We start from the raw sequence: 14,729 nt of genomic DNA, 5'->3' as shown, positions 1-14,729 counted from the left end.
TGGAATGAATGTGTAGGGATGTTTCATACGTGGACTGGTTGACGTCCTATATTTGTTCACATGTCAATTAATGTGCATATGTCATACTATGCCTTGTTTTTTGTGGAGAGATTTTGTACTCCCAACCCTCTTTGAGGAAACTTGGCTCTTCATAGAATGCTAAAACTTTTGCAGAATCAGCTGGCTGAAGGTAAAATGTCATATCATGATATCAATATATAATAGAAAAAAAAGGGAACTATTTGCACATATTTATATCTACACGGTTTTGAAATGTATCTGTGCATTAGGATGTGAAAGGTTGGTTGATGAGTCCTTAGCTTGTTTTTGGGGCTGTCTAGTTTTCACTCCCCTAAAAAAACCAATAAATTCTATTCACTTTTGAATGCCCCAACATGGGCGTATCTACAAGCCGGACAACCCAAAAATTTCCTAGCCTAAGACCCTTGTAGAAAAATATAGTAAAAACTAATAAAAAACTCCTGCCATGTGAAGAGTGAAGTCGATGCGTGGTTGTCTTGGTCCCATATCGTGTTTTTTTAGTTTTCTCGCCACATTGGCAGCAATCATCATGCCAGACGGCAACTACGAGTCTGAGGCAGAGACAACAAACTGGTATGGCAAGGATGCAACGCACTGTCATAGCAGCAGTTACCACGCCAAACAAAAATTAGGAATCCGAGACAGAGACAGTAAAATAGCACGGCAAGGGTGTATCTTGCTGTCATAGCAGCAGTCATCATACCAGACGACAACTAGGAGTCCAAGATGGAGGCAGCAAACTAACACGGCAAGGATGAAAGGTCATCAAGTAGTCAAGCCGACATGTTAGCAAGCAGGAAAGGGCAAACGTCGTGTCACGATGTTCGCGCCTTTGTGGCAGCTAGCTAACAACAAGGTGGTAAGGGCGGCGCACGGTGGTAAGTTGGACCACCCAAACCTCAAATCCTAGATACGCCACTATGCCCCAGGTCATGCCAAGATTCATACAACAATGGTCCATGGGTAGTCCTCCAGCCATATCTTTTTCATCCTTACGTCGCTTCACAGCGCTGCCCCTGTTCACGCCATGCGCTGCATCTACGGGCTTAGGCTACCCCCTCTACCTCGCCAACTCTGCCTCTAGCACCGGTGAGCCCTACCATCCCCCTCCTTTGAGTAGCCCCACACCCCGCCTTCTTCCCCATCTAGCAATTTCACCAGAAATGTCACAATCACCCTCGCCTCCTAGGCACTCTAGATCTCACGCCTGACCACTGGCCCCACCCATCTCCCTCCTATCTCTTCTTTCGAGGCAGCCTCACCACCGTCTCACCCTTGTTTGCCGCCTACTGCCAGTCCACTGTCTCCAAACACCCACCTCCTCCTCCCCCTCCCCCCCCCCCAAAAAAAAATTCATCCTCCCCTCTTTTTGATTGAAGATCATTTTACTATCTGGCTTTGAAGAAAGCGAAACATTGCTTTTTCGTAACTTGCAAAAATCCAACGAAAAAGTAGAAGAGAAAATATAATCATGAAGGCATAATTAAGTTTGTTGGTAATCATCTCTTGTTACTTGCATATTATGGTTCCATCAAAAACCGTCTAAAACAATATGTTCCACATGTTTGATTGACAAAACCATCCAAGACACGTATTGCAAAATTTTACATAAAATGCTTCCGCCGGCAAGTGCGCATGCATTCAGCATCCAACCACTTGTGGTTGTGGGGCTTGCGGCTGGGTTTCAACCACGCCGCGTTTGCAATGTGCATGCATGCATTCAGCAGCCAACCACAGGACAAAATGGATAATACATTAACAATTTGGCACAATTCTAGCAAGCAGTAAAAGTAAGTAAATATTCCCTCCGTCTCATAATATAAGAGATTTAACTTTTTACTTACACTGTTGACCACTCATCTTATTCAAAAAAATTTATGTAAATATAAAAAATAAAAAGTTGTGTTTAAAGTACTTTGGATAATAAAGTAAATCACAAATAAAATAAATAATAATTCTAATTTTTTTTAAATAAAATGAATGGCTAAACAGAACAAGCAAAAAGTCAAAATAACTTATATATTATGGGACGGATGGAGTATAACGACAAAGGAGACACACTTTGCCGCAGCTACCAGTTGGCTGGCTGATGAGAAGAGGTCGGTTTGGCTTTGGTAAAGTAAACAATCGCAGTAGATTAGACACTCCTGCCTGACCAATCGTCGTGTGACAGAGCACCATACCGTACTCCTTACTACTGATGCCGGTCGAAAGAATAGCTTTTCACTGGCCCAGCTGGTCGATACATCGATCAGAGGCCACATGTTCTCGTCGATTGGTGATTAAAAAGGTGATAAATGTGCAGCAATTAGCGATGACGACGAGAAGATGAAGTGATCATCCAACTAAACTCGATCCTTTCGTTCTCCCGTGTGCAGTGCATATGCACGCACGCTTGCGCGGGGGTGGCCGGCGCACGGCAAAAAGCTGGTCAGATCACTGTCGCCGCGCCGGCCAGCAGCGTGTGTACAGCGTTAGGAGAGGACGATGGCGAAGGAAGAGCGTGTCACACGGCGCGGTGTCTCTTTGGCCCAGCCGCTGTGTAAGTTAAATTTGTTAGAACATAAGTATAAAGAATGTGTGTTTAGATTAGGGGGGTAAAGTTTTGGTATGTCACATCAGATATTATATAGGGTGTTGCATGAGGTGTTCGGGCAATAATAAAAAAAACTAATTACAGAATCCGTCAGTAAACCGCGAGACAAATTTATTATGTCTAATTAATCCGTTATTAGTACATTGTCAAATCATGAAGCAATTATACTAAAAGATTTGTCTCGCAAATTAGTCGTAATATGTGCAATTGATTATTTTTTTTAGCCTATATTTAACACTTTATATAGGTGTTCAAACATTTAATGTGACAGAGTGTAAAATTCTGAGATGCGATCTAAACACCCCCCCCCCCCCCTCTTAAGCTGGTATGTCACGTAAATTGTTAAGGGAGTAGCTATATTTATAGTGCCATATTTTTGATCAAAAATAGTCGCCATGTATTTACATTGTAAGTCCCTAAATTACATATGTAATTTTAGTGTATTTATCATGTAAGTTTCAAAATTACATATGTAAGTTCAATGTAATTATAATGTAAGTACAATGTAATTATGCAACGTCTATATTTTGCATTGTAGATTACATATATTTATATACTATACAGATACATATGAGTAAAACCATCAAAATCTTAAACTAATGAAGCATGTTAAGTTTTAATTAATCGTGTAATGACAGCCGAGAGATGCTAAGGACCTGAGTGGACTGAACAACATCTGACGGTCAGAAATTCGACTGTAATCAGCCATAAAATATGGCGACATCATTTTAGCAAATCCGATTGTTAATTGGCTGTGGTAGAGGATAGAGAAGGCGAGGGAAGAGAAGAGTAGACTATTCTATTAACATAGACATAATATATATTATTCTTTAAGGATAATTGATATAAACACGGCATTTACTTCAATAAAGGTACATCCACTTATTACATAGTTGTTGTTTTGAAATTAATATGATATAATTAAACAAAGGTAGATGTAAAAACGACACACCAGCATGACAACACCAAACAAAGAAAATTAGCAACTTATTTAAAGTTTAAGTATGTTACTAAACCTCTATCCAAAGTTAATGGAAATCTACACAGCAATATACATTATCGGTATGGTAAAATCAAGTAAAGTGAGAGGAAGTCGAGGAATACAAATTTTGACATAAAGCAATGGCCAGAGCCCCTCCAAGGGCTAAAGTGCTCAACTATTATACAGCATATTTGCATAATAGCCTTTTGTAAATTGATGCGGATGAATTAGCCTATTAAGTTTTAGAGGAGGGCAAGAGATAATAAAGATAAGATACGCAAAAAAATATGAGCAATTAGCGTATGATTAATTAAATATTAACTATTTTAAACTCGAAAAGTAGATTAATATGATATTTTAAAGCAACTTTTCTATAGATTTGCTAAAATAAACGTTTAGCGGTTCGAGAAGTATGCACTTAGAAAAGGACTTTCTCCTCCTTATGCATGGATGCGACAGTCCCGATGCTCAGCTTGGCGAAGTGCCTATGTGCATCACACAGCTACTCACATCTTTGTGTGAGGAACGCGAAGAGCTGCGTTGCTCAGGAGCCATGGTCTGGGAAATCATCACACCGAGCGGTCATTTGCGGCGATGTTCAGAAATCAACTGGGAGATGGATGGGAATTAGGGTTTGATTCATTTATTAACAACTAGAGTATTTGGGCCGGCCTGCTAATGATGGCCTTTGTTCATGTGTTTTGATGGACCATTTGGGGCCCCCACGTTTGACCCACGGATTAATTCCATGTCCCACTCCCATCCTAACAAAATTGCAGGGTTCCGCCCCAGTTCACCGACGAGTAGAAATTTCGACCCGCCCTAGCCCCCGTAGCGGTGGGTCCCCGCTAGATCCCCGCACCATGCGGGGAAATTACCACCCTAGCGGCAGTGGTGGTGGTGGTGGTGGTGGCGGCGGCAAGAGGTGGAAGGGGAAAGGGGTGACCGGCATACAGTTGCGGTGGCCATTGGGGACATCTTTGGAGGATTCATCAGCGGCATTGCTTTGCCATCTCAAGAAGATTGGGTGGTGCCCCCGACCACCTCCCCGTCGTTGCTCTCCACGTCCTTCTTCTTCGGCTTCTGATGCTCCAATCTGCATCATCTCGTCATTGCTGTCGACGCGACACATTTTCCCCTTCATGTGCCGCCACCGTTAGAGCGACAAAGCTGCTCCCGGTCCTGCCACCACCGCAGAAGCTTTACCACACGCGACACCTTCAACACCGCCGAGGACGCTGCCATGGCGTACGACCGTGAGACCTTCAAGCTCCATAGCAAGAACGTGCGGCTCAACTTTTCAGACCGGTTCCTTAGGAAGGGTTGTGTAGTGCGCCTCACCACTGGAGACATCTGACGAGGCAATCGCGCAACAACAGTGAGAACAGCGGGGCACGACAGGAGTGTCCATGGAAAAACAACCACAGCCTCCAGCTCCATTCTCTCATTAAGAACGCTGACACAACCACACCATACTCGAACAAAATGCTTCACATGCCGGTGTGGCATCTAGCAGCGTGTGGATTGACTCTGACGTGTGGGCCCTGGATAGATGGGGAGATGTGGAAGTCCACTTACATTTGTGCCCCACGTTTTAAATTTTAATTTTTTTTTCTTTTTTACTAACTAAGATGCTACATCAGCAAAAACCAATCGATACTGCCATGAGACTTGACTTGGATGATTTTGTTAAGGTGGGGGTATAAATTTCTGGTATTACAGTTTAGGGATATCGATTAAGCTCGACGTAAAGATTAGGAATAGGAATGGAAAATGTACTTATTCCTTCCTCATACTCTTCCAGCAGGTTCTCTCCCGGCCCATGATGTCGATCGTTCACAGGCCAGCAAGCAAGTCGAGCGGTGCCGGCACTTGCACTGGACGGCGGCCCAGCCCATGAACGGACGGCTGCATGAGCCTGATAATCACGGTAACCGAACGATTGCCGGCAACAAACTACGGGCAATACGACTTGAGAACTGCAAATATAGGTGAAGAGAAGAGATGTGTTACAAAGCTCTGTACTGGTATTAGAACCAATATAAGACAGTTTAATTTTTTCTAATCCAACTGTAGGAGTAGTACAATTTTATAAATTAATGGTTAAGATCACTTTTGACGCATAAAGGTTAAGGCTCCCATCGGATAGCCTAATCAGCTAAAGAAAAAGCCAAAATTTAAATTTTGAAGCTTAATTTTGAGATTGATTTTGAGATATTTTCAACGTAGTTTCTTTTTCAACATTGGCTTTTAAGTCACCAAGAACACATTTATAAAAGTTTTACCTACAAATTCATTTTTATTTTCTAATAAGCTGTTTTGGCTTATTAGGAAATAAGCCAAACGATGGAGATCTAACAAGTAGCACCGCTGTTTTCTCTGCTCATTTCAGTTTCGGATGATCACCGCTGGCGTCATCACGTCACAGCTTCACAGGTGAAGCTAGAATATTAATGTCTTGTACATATATGTCTCGCGTACGGGTTAATTCCACAGATTCATCCTATTCCGTATTGAGAGTTTTCGACAACTCATCCACCACCACACACATGTACAGTACCGTGACGGGGACGTACGTACAACCTGGCTACACAAGCAAACGCACACATAATATGTATCGCGATTGATCACCACCCCGGATGCCCGGATCGAAGCCCGGCCGGACAGTAGAGTTTTCCACTTTTCATCCAGGAATTCTGCCCAACTACGTACTATGCCATACAAGCACAAGAAGGGTCGCATGAGTAGTAGTAGTAGGCATCATCTACATCGTCAGTAGTGGTAGGCCAAAGTGGAAGTGAATGAAGGATTTGTTGGTCACCATCCAACTACTCCGTTCTTGATCATCACTCTCCTTTCTCTTTGTCACCATCCTAGAAATATATACTCCTGCTTCCTCTTTGTCACCATATTGCTTCATTGCATGTCTGTCTTATCTTTAGACTATGGGCATGTTTCAGATTATAGCCAAAATAAACCTTACCATTACCAAAACTTTGACAAGATGCTATATTGCCAAAATTTTGACAAGATTTCTTATGTATTGACCAAATTTGACAACAAACTAAACGTAGACAATTTTTTGATAACTTTACAAAAAAATAGTATAGTTGAAAATAACATCAAATTGAACCGTCCCTATATATGGTTCGTATTTTAAAAATTAAGTAATAGGTGAGAAGCTAACTTTTGACTTTTACTTTATTTTCTAAATCCTATGACTATCGTAACGATGAGAATCTTAATTATCTCGAGAGTTAGTGATTCTAAAATAGTTAACTGGCTCTATTAGGGCCTAGTGTATAGATTACTCCGTATTTTAAATTTCGAATTTAGTTTTAGGAATAACTAGTATTAAGGGTTTTCACCACTATTTTTATTTCCAAGGATATATGTGGTAATTCCGGATTTCTTTTAATCAGTACTTAGCAGACGGTACCTTTGAGGTGACTAAAGGTGTTGGTTTAAAGACCAGCAGCTTTGACGTTTCAGAAAGGATAAAAAAGCCAGCTCAATGCATTGGCTTGAATTGAGCCGAAGCATCAAGCAACTCCTCATCCCACATATCACCATATTACCATTCATCCATCCTACATCCATCCACAACACAAATCAAAGCATTTGAATCACAAATTTTGGCACAAATAAAGAATTCTATCACTCCAATTATAATAACAAGATGAACGAAGAAAAAACAAAGTTTGTCCCACCTCACCTTGTGGGGAGGGGCCACGCCAGATCCGGCCGCCCCTGAGAGCTGGTTGCAAGGGCGTGGGGCGGAGAGGAGGAGGGGCGGCGCTTGATCCAACCGTTCCTGAGCGCCTATGGGGAGGGGCGGAGGTAGACCTAGCTGCCCCCGAGCGCCGGTGGGAAGGGGCGGCGTTGGATCCAGCCGCCCTCGAGCGCGGGTGGCCAATGTGAAGAGGTGAGAGGAGTAGGGGTGGCCCACATCTCATTGCTGCCACCGCCGTGACCCCCCGGCGTGAAGGAAGAACAGGAAGGTATGGACTAGGGGAGGAGGAGGAAAAGGAGGTGGGACGGTGGTTTCAGAGAGAGTGGCGAGATGAAGAATGAGAGGGGTGGATGGCGAGAAAACGATAACCACAGGTGGTTCAGCTCCGCTCTTGACCTAAAAGTGCTGATTTATTTTAAAAACTCACTTTTGTCTTAGCCCCACTAAAAACTACTACGATGGGATAACACTCAAAGGTGTCGGTTCCTATTAAAAACCAGTACCTATTCTCCACAAAGGTGCCGGTTCTACCGGATGGTGCCCCGTGGGCACGCACCTCAGGCGGAAAAAGGTTTATAGGTATTAGTTTTTTTTAATTTCCAGCATCTATATTGTCATCCCCTTTTGTATGTTTTTTTATAGTGCAACTATAGTTCTTTAAAAAAAACTTTTAAAAAAATTCAAAATCGCTTTGATTATATAATGCAAAGCTAATTAAAATAGGCAAAGACTTAAGTGCTTAACAAGTTCACGTGTTTTGCATACTATATTTATAATTCGATCGATAAGCTGCCATATTGTGGATGTATAACTTGTTCAATAGCAGAGCCTAAATAGATGCTTATCCGAATATATATGATGGAGGTGCTCGATCTTGATTTTGTGACGCAGGGACAGAAGAGGGATGTAATATTTAGCTCTAGCCTCTGCTAAAGCAAAATATGCTTTGCTTAATTTTGGTTCACATTGATCATCACCAACAGATAGCTGAATGTGCGGTTTGAAGGGACCTTCTGAATGACAGCGATTTAATTTCTGAAACAGCAAAAGGGTAGTAATGTTTGTCTGAATGTTGTGGTATGATCAGCATCGATCAGTGAGAATAATCTCGTCTTAATCACCTTTAAGAGTAACAAGTAGAGAGAGAGATGTGTCATGTGTGCTGTGTGGACGCATCATTGTAGTACTCATTAGTTGAACCATCAATATTGTACAAACCATTAATTAAGCCATCCGTTTGGCCCAAGTTGCTAACCCGAAACCCTGGCCCTTAAACTGTTTCGTCGACCAGTAATGGAGAGATCACATGGCATCTGTCCGAAGCAAATCTTCTCAAGCAAAGTACACTCCAAGTCTCCAACAGATTCTTTTCCTCCTCCCACTGCACTTCATTAATCAGCATCTGGTTGGTGTCTACTATTGCAAATATTCTTGTCAATTATTATGTAGTAGTGGTACCAAGGAATTGCATGGTCAAAGCTTTAGATGTATAATTAATTAATAACTGCCCTGTAACAAATTTGAAGTGTTAGTTTCATCGGTCATGAAAAAAATATAGTACTAGATATATTACTTCCATATATGTTACTAAATTTCCTTCCTATTTGGACAAAGACTACGCAATTACCCAAATCTTCCCTAGCATACTGTTTATAGCATTATATTCAAACATACATACTCCCTCCGTTTCACAATATAAATCATTCTAGTATTTTCCACATTCATATTGATGTTAATGAATCTAAATAACTAGACATATATCTATCTAGATACATTAACATTAATATAAATGATAGAATAACTAATTACATTGTGAGACGAAGGAAGTACTATAGAACTCTATAGACGAGCCCCAGCTAACTAATTCAGAGTTAATTTCGAGTCCTGATGAGATCAGGCTGTCCCCTTCACGTCAACTCAACATGTTAATAAGTGTATCATCACATCCTGTTTATAGCTAGTATTTATGCGCCGCCACTAAATCCGAGTGCTGTTAGAAGTTGCCTTAATTAATTCATCAATTTGTGATTATTTTAAGAAAAAAAGATGAATTTGTTCTGTTATCTCCATAATTTAGTAATGCATATATGAAAGTAGGTGAAATTGGTAGAGCAAATAAATGCCCCTCTGAAAAAAAAAATCCCTCTGGTTTAAATGATTTAGTTATTGAATAAATTAATACTCCTATAAGGTTAATTGTCCCATTTCATTAATCCTTTGTGTTCGGTCAAAATGCATCCATTTCTTTAAAAAAAGTTCATGATTATTATATTTATTCTGAAATATATATTATGTCAATTGCATGGACTACTGGTCCGATTGAACCAAAAATTTTAAATTGATAAAAATGCGGGAAATCCTTTAATTAATTGCATCAGCTAAGATTTGAATTCGAGACCACCAATTCACTTATGCTATCTAAGTCACTTTACTTCTAAGGTTTGTAAGTTGGATTGAGTTTAAAGAAAAATATAATATATAGCAACTTTTCTAATACAAAACAAACATATTATCAAAATATATTAGATGATAGTTTTAATGAAATTAATTTGGTGTTATTGATGTTATTAACTAATTTCTTTTATAAACTTATCAATCTTTTAAGAAAATTTATTAGTAAAATAGTCAAAATGATTTATAATATGAAATCGATGAGTAGTCAAACTCTCCATCTCAGATGAAAACTCCCTTGAGCCTTAAATATCGAATTAATAGAGGTGGGCTGTACTGTTTTTAATTGCGTGTCAGCAAGTATTCTAACTTGATATTGAGCTGCAAGTACCATTCAAATCCGAAAGTAAAAGTAACTAGGAAAAATGGTCAATTCACCTGTACTCTATACACTGTATATTGTACTGATGTTCTTGTGAGCTTATTATTTGGATATCTTTATTGTTAAGTTCATAGAAGTGAAAGCATTAGTACTTTCTCTTTCCTCAAAACAAAAATGGCGGCGGGTTCCATTCTGCCATTAATTTGCAACTCGAAATGTAGCAGTGACATGCAGCTTAATTTGCAGGCAGCACCTAGTGGCAGGAAACCTGCAGGATTTTGCTGGTAGCAGCTAGTATAATGTTTGCCATTACTAACATGGATTGATGGATGTATACATAGGTACCAGAACATCTTACATATGCAAAATGCAACAACTAGTAGAAAACTACCAGAACATTTTACATATGCAAATGCAACAACAACTAGTAGTACTAGAGAAGTGCCATTTTTTGAAGGATTTTTATGGTACAATATGCTGGTAGTATATATTACCAGTATAAAATGAGGTGTTGGGAATCTACCGCAAAAATAGAAAATGATCAATAGTTATTCATGCTATATTTTCACTCCGATGGTAATCATAATTGTCCATGCATCAGATCGGATTACTGACCGGATACGGTCGAATAGATGGCACAATCATATGCTCTTGATAGAATCGATAGATTCATCAAACACATAAAAACATTAACCCAGATAACTAGAGAAACACATAAAACATGGATCATTTACCCTTTTAATTTTATACTCATTCGATTTAAGCGGGTAGAAAAATCAATCTACAACTCTTGGATTGTTTATAATGGCAATATATACTACCAGTATAGTGTACCTGTAAAAAGCACCAAATTAAAATAGGAGTACATAAACCAAAACCAATGCTGGATTAAACATAATAGAATCAAAGTCACTGGATTAGCCAAAAAAATGGCAGACAACATCGATCGATCATGTAATGCCATTTTCAGTTGAGAAACATAATTAATTAACTGGTCTAGAAAACCCTAAAAGAAATCAATGATAGATATATATTTCAATTATGAGTAACATTCTACAATATTTACCTAGAACCAATTGCAATACACGTACGTATGCGACGTCGCAACTTCCATTTTGGCAAATTAAAGGGCCATATCTAATTAAGGGCATAGTCCGATCTGATTAAGTAGATAGCGAGTAGGTGGCAAGCGCCGAATCCAATTTAATCCCCTCCGTCGGGTACACCATTTTAGTGCTGATAGTGCCATGCCATGCATGTCCCTTGTCATAGGAAATAAGCCATCAGCAGTTTTGTACTACTGGCCTGCACAAGGAAGCTATATCAGTGGTTTTGTAGAAACATGTGCTTTATATCTTAGTGATCATCACCAAAGCCAGCCTCCAACTACCTAGCTATATAAGGATTTTCATACTGTAAACTTGAGTGTAATTATGAATGCAAATTTCACTATATATAGGAGCCTCAAAATTTGTGTAATTTACTACTGGACATCGTAGAAATATGTCATAGCTGGATTGAAAAAAGTTAGTAATTTGCTGGATGACATTTTCGACCCAATTAGAAAGATAAATTCTATAAAAAAAAAGGATAGTGCCCCTAGAGCCACAAGCTTCTAACCTAACGGTACAGTGGAGATAAAAAATTGTAGCCGAGGGGTATTTTTATCTTTTTGAAAAGTCTCTCTTTCCAATTAGACCGGAAATATCCTCTTACAAATTATTATTACTATTCATTGTTCTCTAGTCATAATACGTTTTTGCGATGTCCTCTAACAAATTACACAAACTTCGAGCGTCATATAGCAACATTTATCAATTATGAAATTAATCCTCCATCTCATACTGTAACCTCTGTTAATTTGTAGGATACCGGCCATTGGCCAAGCTGATCATGGGTGCAGGGCCAGGAGCATTACTGAAATCTGATGGTACTCTGAATTTGTCATAATACAGAACTGTGATCTAATGAAGCATCCATATGCAAATCATTCAGCTAGCGGTGTGAGGCCAGCCAGGAGATGACTGTAGTATTAGTATACCGATATGATCGAGCTGGATGGATCAACGGATGCATTCAATGGAGGCCAACTGCCCTTATGCCTTGGCAGCATTGCAGCAAGATCGATCATATCGATCACACTTCACACACCACCGTCCATGCAATGCAGCAAACAACACGGTAGGTGCAGCCCTTCACCTGTATATATACACTGCAGGAGCAGTGTCTCACACTCACTCAACCCAAGCATCTCTCTTCTTCACTAGCTACTTCTCCAAGTTGAAGAGATCAAAGCTAGAATGGGCAGCTGCAAGATTCTCCTGGTCACAGCTCTCCTGGTCGGCATTGCCTCCCAGCAGAGCTCTGCCACCAGGAACCTGCACGGAGATCATCACGTCGCGGAAAAGAAGTGTAAGTGATTTGTACTTCATTTAATTTGTGTCTATATATACATTCTTGCATGCATCCATGTACCGACGATCTCAATTCTTGGCAGTCGGCGGCGGCGGCGGCGGCTACGGTGGCGGTGGCGGTGGAGGGTACGGTGGCGGTGGCGGCGGCGGCGGCTACTCACCGTCGCCCACGACCGGTTTCACCGGGAGCTGCGAGTAAGAACAAACTATATGTCACTAGCTATATACCCCCTCCGTTTCAGAATGTTTGACACCGTTGACTTTTTAACACATGTTTAACCGTTCGTCTTGTTCAAAAACTTTTGTGAAATATGTAAAATTATATGCCTACATAAAAATATATTTAGCAATGAATCAAATGATAGAAAAAGAATTAATAATTACTTAAATTTTTTGAATAAGACGAACGGTCAAACATGTGCTAAAAAGTCAACGGCGTCAGACATTTCGAAACGGAGTGAGTATCAATTTGTGAGTGCAATTAACGTTGCTAATGATCATCTGATGATGATGAACACACACAGTTTCTGGAAGAGCCACCCGGAGAAGATAATATCGTGCATCGGGTCGCTGGGGAGCATCGTGGGGTCGTTCGGGGACGTGTGCAGCGGCTTCTTCGGGAGCAAGCTGCAGACGCTGCAGGACGCGCTGTGCAGCACCCGCAAGGACTGCTACGGCGACCTGCTCCGGGAGGGCGCCGCCGCGTACATCAACTCCGTGGCCGCCAAGAAGCAGGCCAAGTTCGCCTACACCACGCAGCAGGTCAAGTCCTGCATCCTCCTCGGCCTCACCTCCAAGGCCGCCGCCATCGAGCAGGCCGCCTTGTTCAAGAAGGCCAACCTCGCCTGCCACTACACCTAGCTACCCATACCTCGCCGCCGGCCGGCCATCTCTCCGGCCATCTCTCTCTCTTAGCTAGTTGGTAGCTAGTGTCGTCATGGTGTTGATGATGAATAAGTCCTTGCATGGATGCGTCGTGGCAAACCATGCGTATATTATTCAAGAATTGTGTGAGTGTTCAGATCTGACCTCAGCTGTGGCTTGTGTGCGTTTGCAGTTAAATTGATGAGGTGCACGGCGCCACGACGACGTCTCGTCGTCGGTGCTTAGTTGCATGCTTTGTTTGCTTTTCTTAGTTTCTTGGCGATGTACTTATTAAGAGAATAAGATGAGTTTGATTTGGTTAGTGATGAACTGGTCTCTGCTTTTACCTAAGCTAACTTGCACTTGTTTCTTCCCTGGTTGCTTGGTTTCTTTATGACGAGATGGATGCAATTAATTCTGTGTACATCTTATTTCAATTTGATATTTTACTCTTCTGTGAATTTACAGTTGGTTTTTGCATTCAACGGAAAAAAAACAACAGAGTTTCAAAGATCTTGTAGACATACAAGTTTATATGTTGAATTGATTTACTTAATTGATGGCAGAAAAGGGTTGCTGTAGATTATCTTTAAGAAAAAGGTACAGTAATTATTACTACTGTAATTTACAGTAGTCAACACGGCGAGCTGTGTTGTCTTGCGGCCGTATATGAGCTAGGCACATTATTACCTTACTGCTAATACTCCCTCCGCCACTAAATATTTGACACCGTTAACTTTTTTAAACATGTTTGATTGTTTATTTTATTAAAAAAATTTAAATAATTATTAATTATTTTCCTATCATTTAATTCATTGTTAAATATACTTTTATGTATATATATAGTTTTATATATTTCATAAAAGTGTTTCAATAAGATGAACCATCAAACATATTAAAAAAAGTCAACAACGTTAAATATTCGAGGGAGTACATTATTAGTCGTCGCCTAAGAACATGAGAGCAGAGACTATAAGCACGTCAAATTAATACTGAATAAAAATAAGGGATTGTCTACGCATACACTGCTGAAAAATTTTATGGTTTCAGCTTAATTCCTCACGAAATGATGCAACACGTGTCGCCAATGCGCTGACTAGCCTACCGCACGTCACGAGCGTTCCGAACGACTAAGAGCAAGCTAGTTTAAAGGCTTGTTCACTTTGACGCCAAAACTAATCTTACTAAATTTTGGCATTGCTAAAATTTTGGCAACTTACTAAAATTTTGGCAAGATTTCTTATATAGTTTTTGACAGCAAACTAAATGTAGCCACTTTTTGGCAATTTTACTAAAATTTGGTAAGGTTGAAAATGACATCAAAG

At 40.4% G+C, this 14,729-nt stretch overlaps 1 protein-coding gene across 1 annotated transcript; it reads left to right on the top strand.

Annotated features, from left to right (window-relative positions):
* The first annotated feature begins 12,362 nt into the window (after positions 1–12,362).
* On the top strand, positions 12,363–13,730 carry LOC4341274 (protodermal factor 1). Its single transcript, XM_015786476.3, has 3 exons — positions 12,363–12,538; positions 12,624–12,735; positions 13,065–13,730. The coding sequence occupies exons 1-3, from the start codon at positions 12,427–12,429 to the stop codon at positions 13,399–13,401; spliced, it is 561 nt and encodes a 186-aa protein (XP_015641962.1). The 5' UTR covers positions 12,363–12,426; the 3' UTR covers positions 13,402–13,730.
* The last annotated feature ends 999 nt before the right edge of the window (positions 13,731–14,729 follow it).

This window comes from Oryza sativa, chromosome 6, assembly GCF_034140825.1.
Source record: "Oryza sativa Japonica Group chromosome 6, ASM3414082v1".
NCBI classification, from domain to species: domain Eukaryota; kingdom Viridiplantae; phylum Streptophyta; class Magnoliopsida; order Poales; family Poaceae; genus Oryza; species Oryza sativa.
This window is presented reverse-complemented; position numbering and strand designations above follow the sequence as displayed.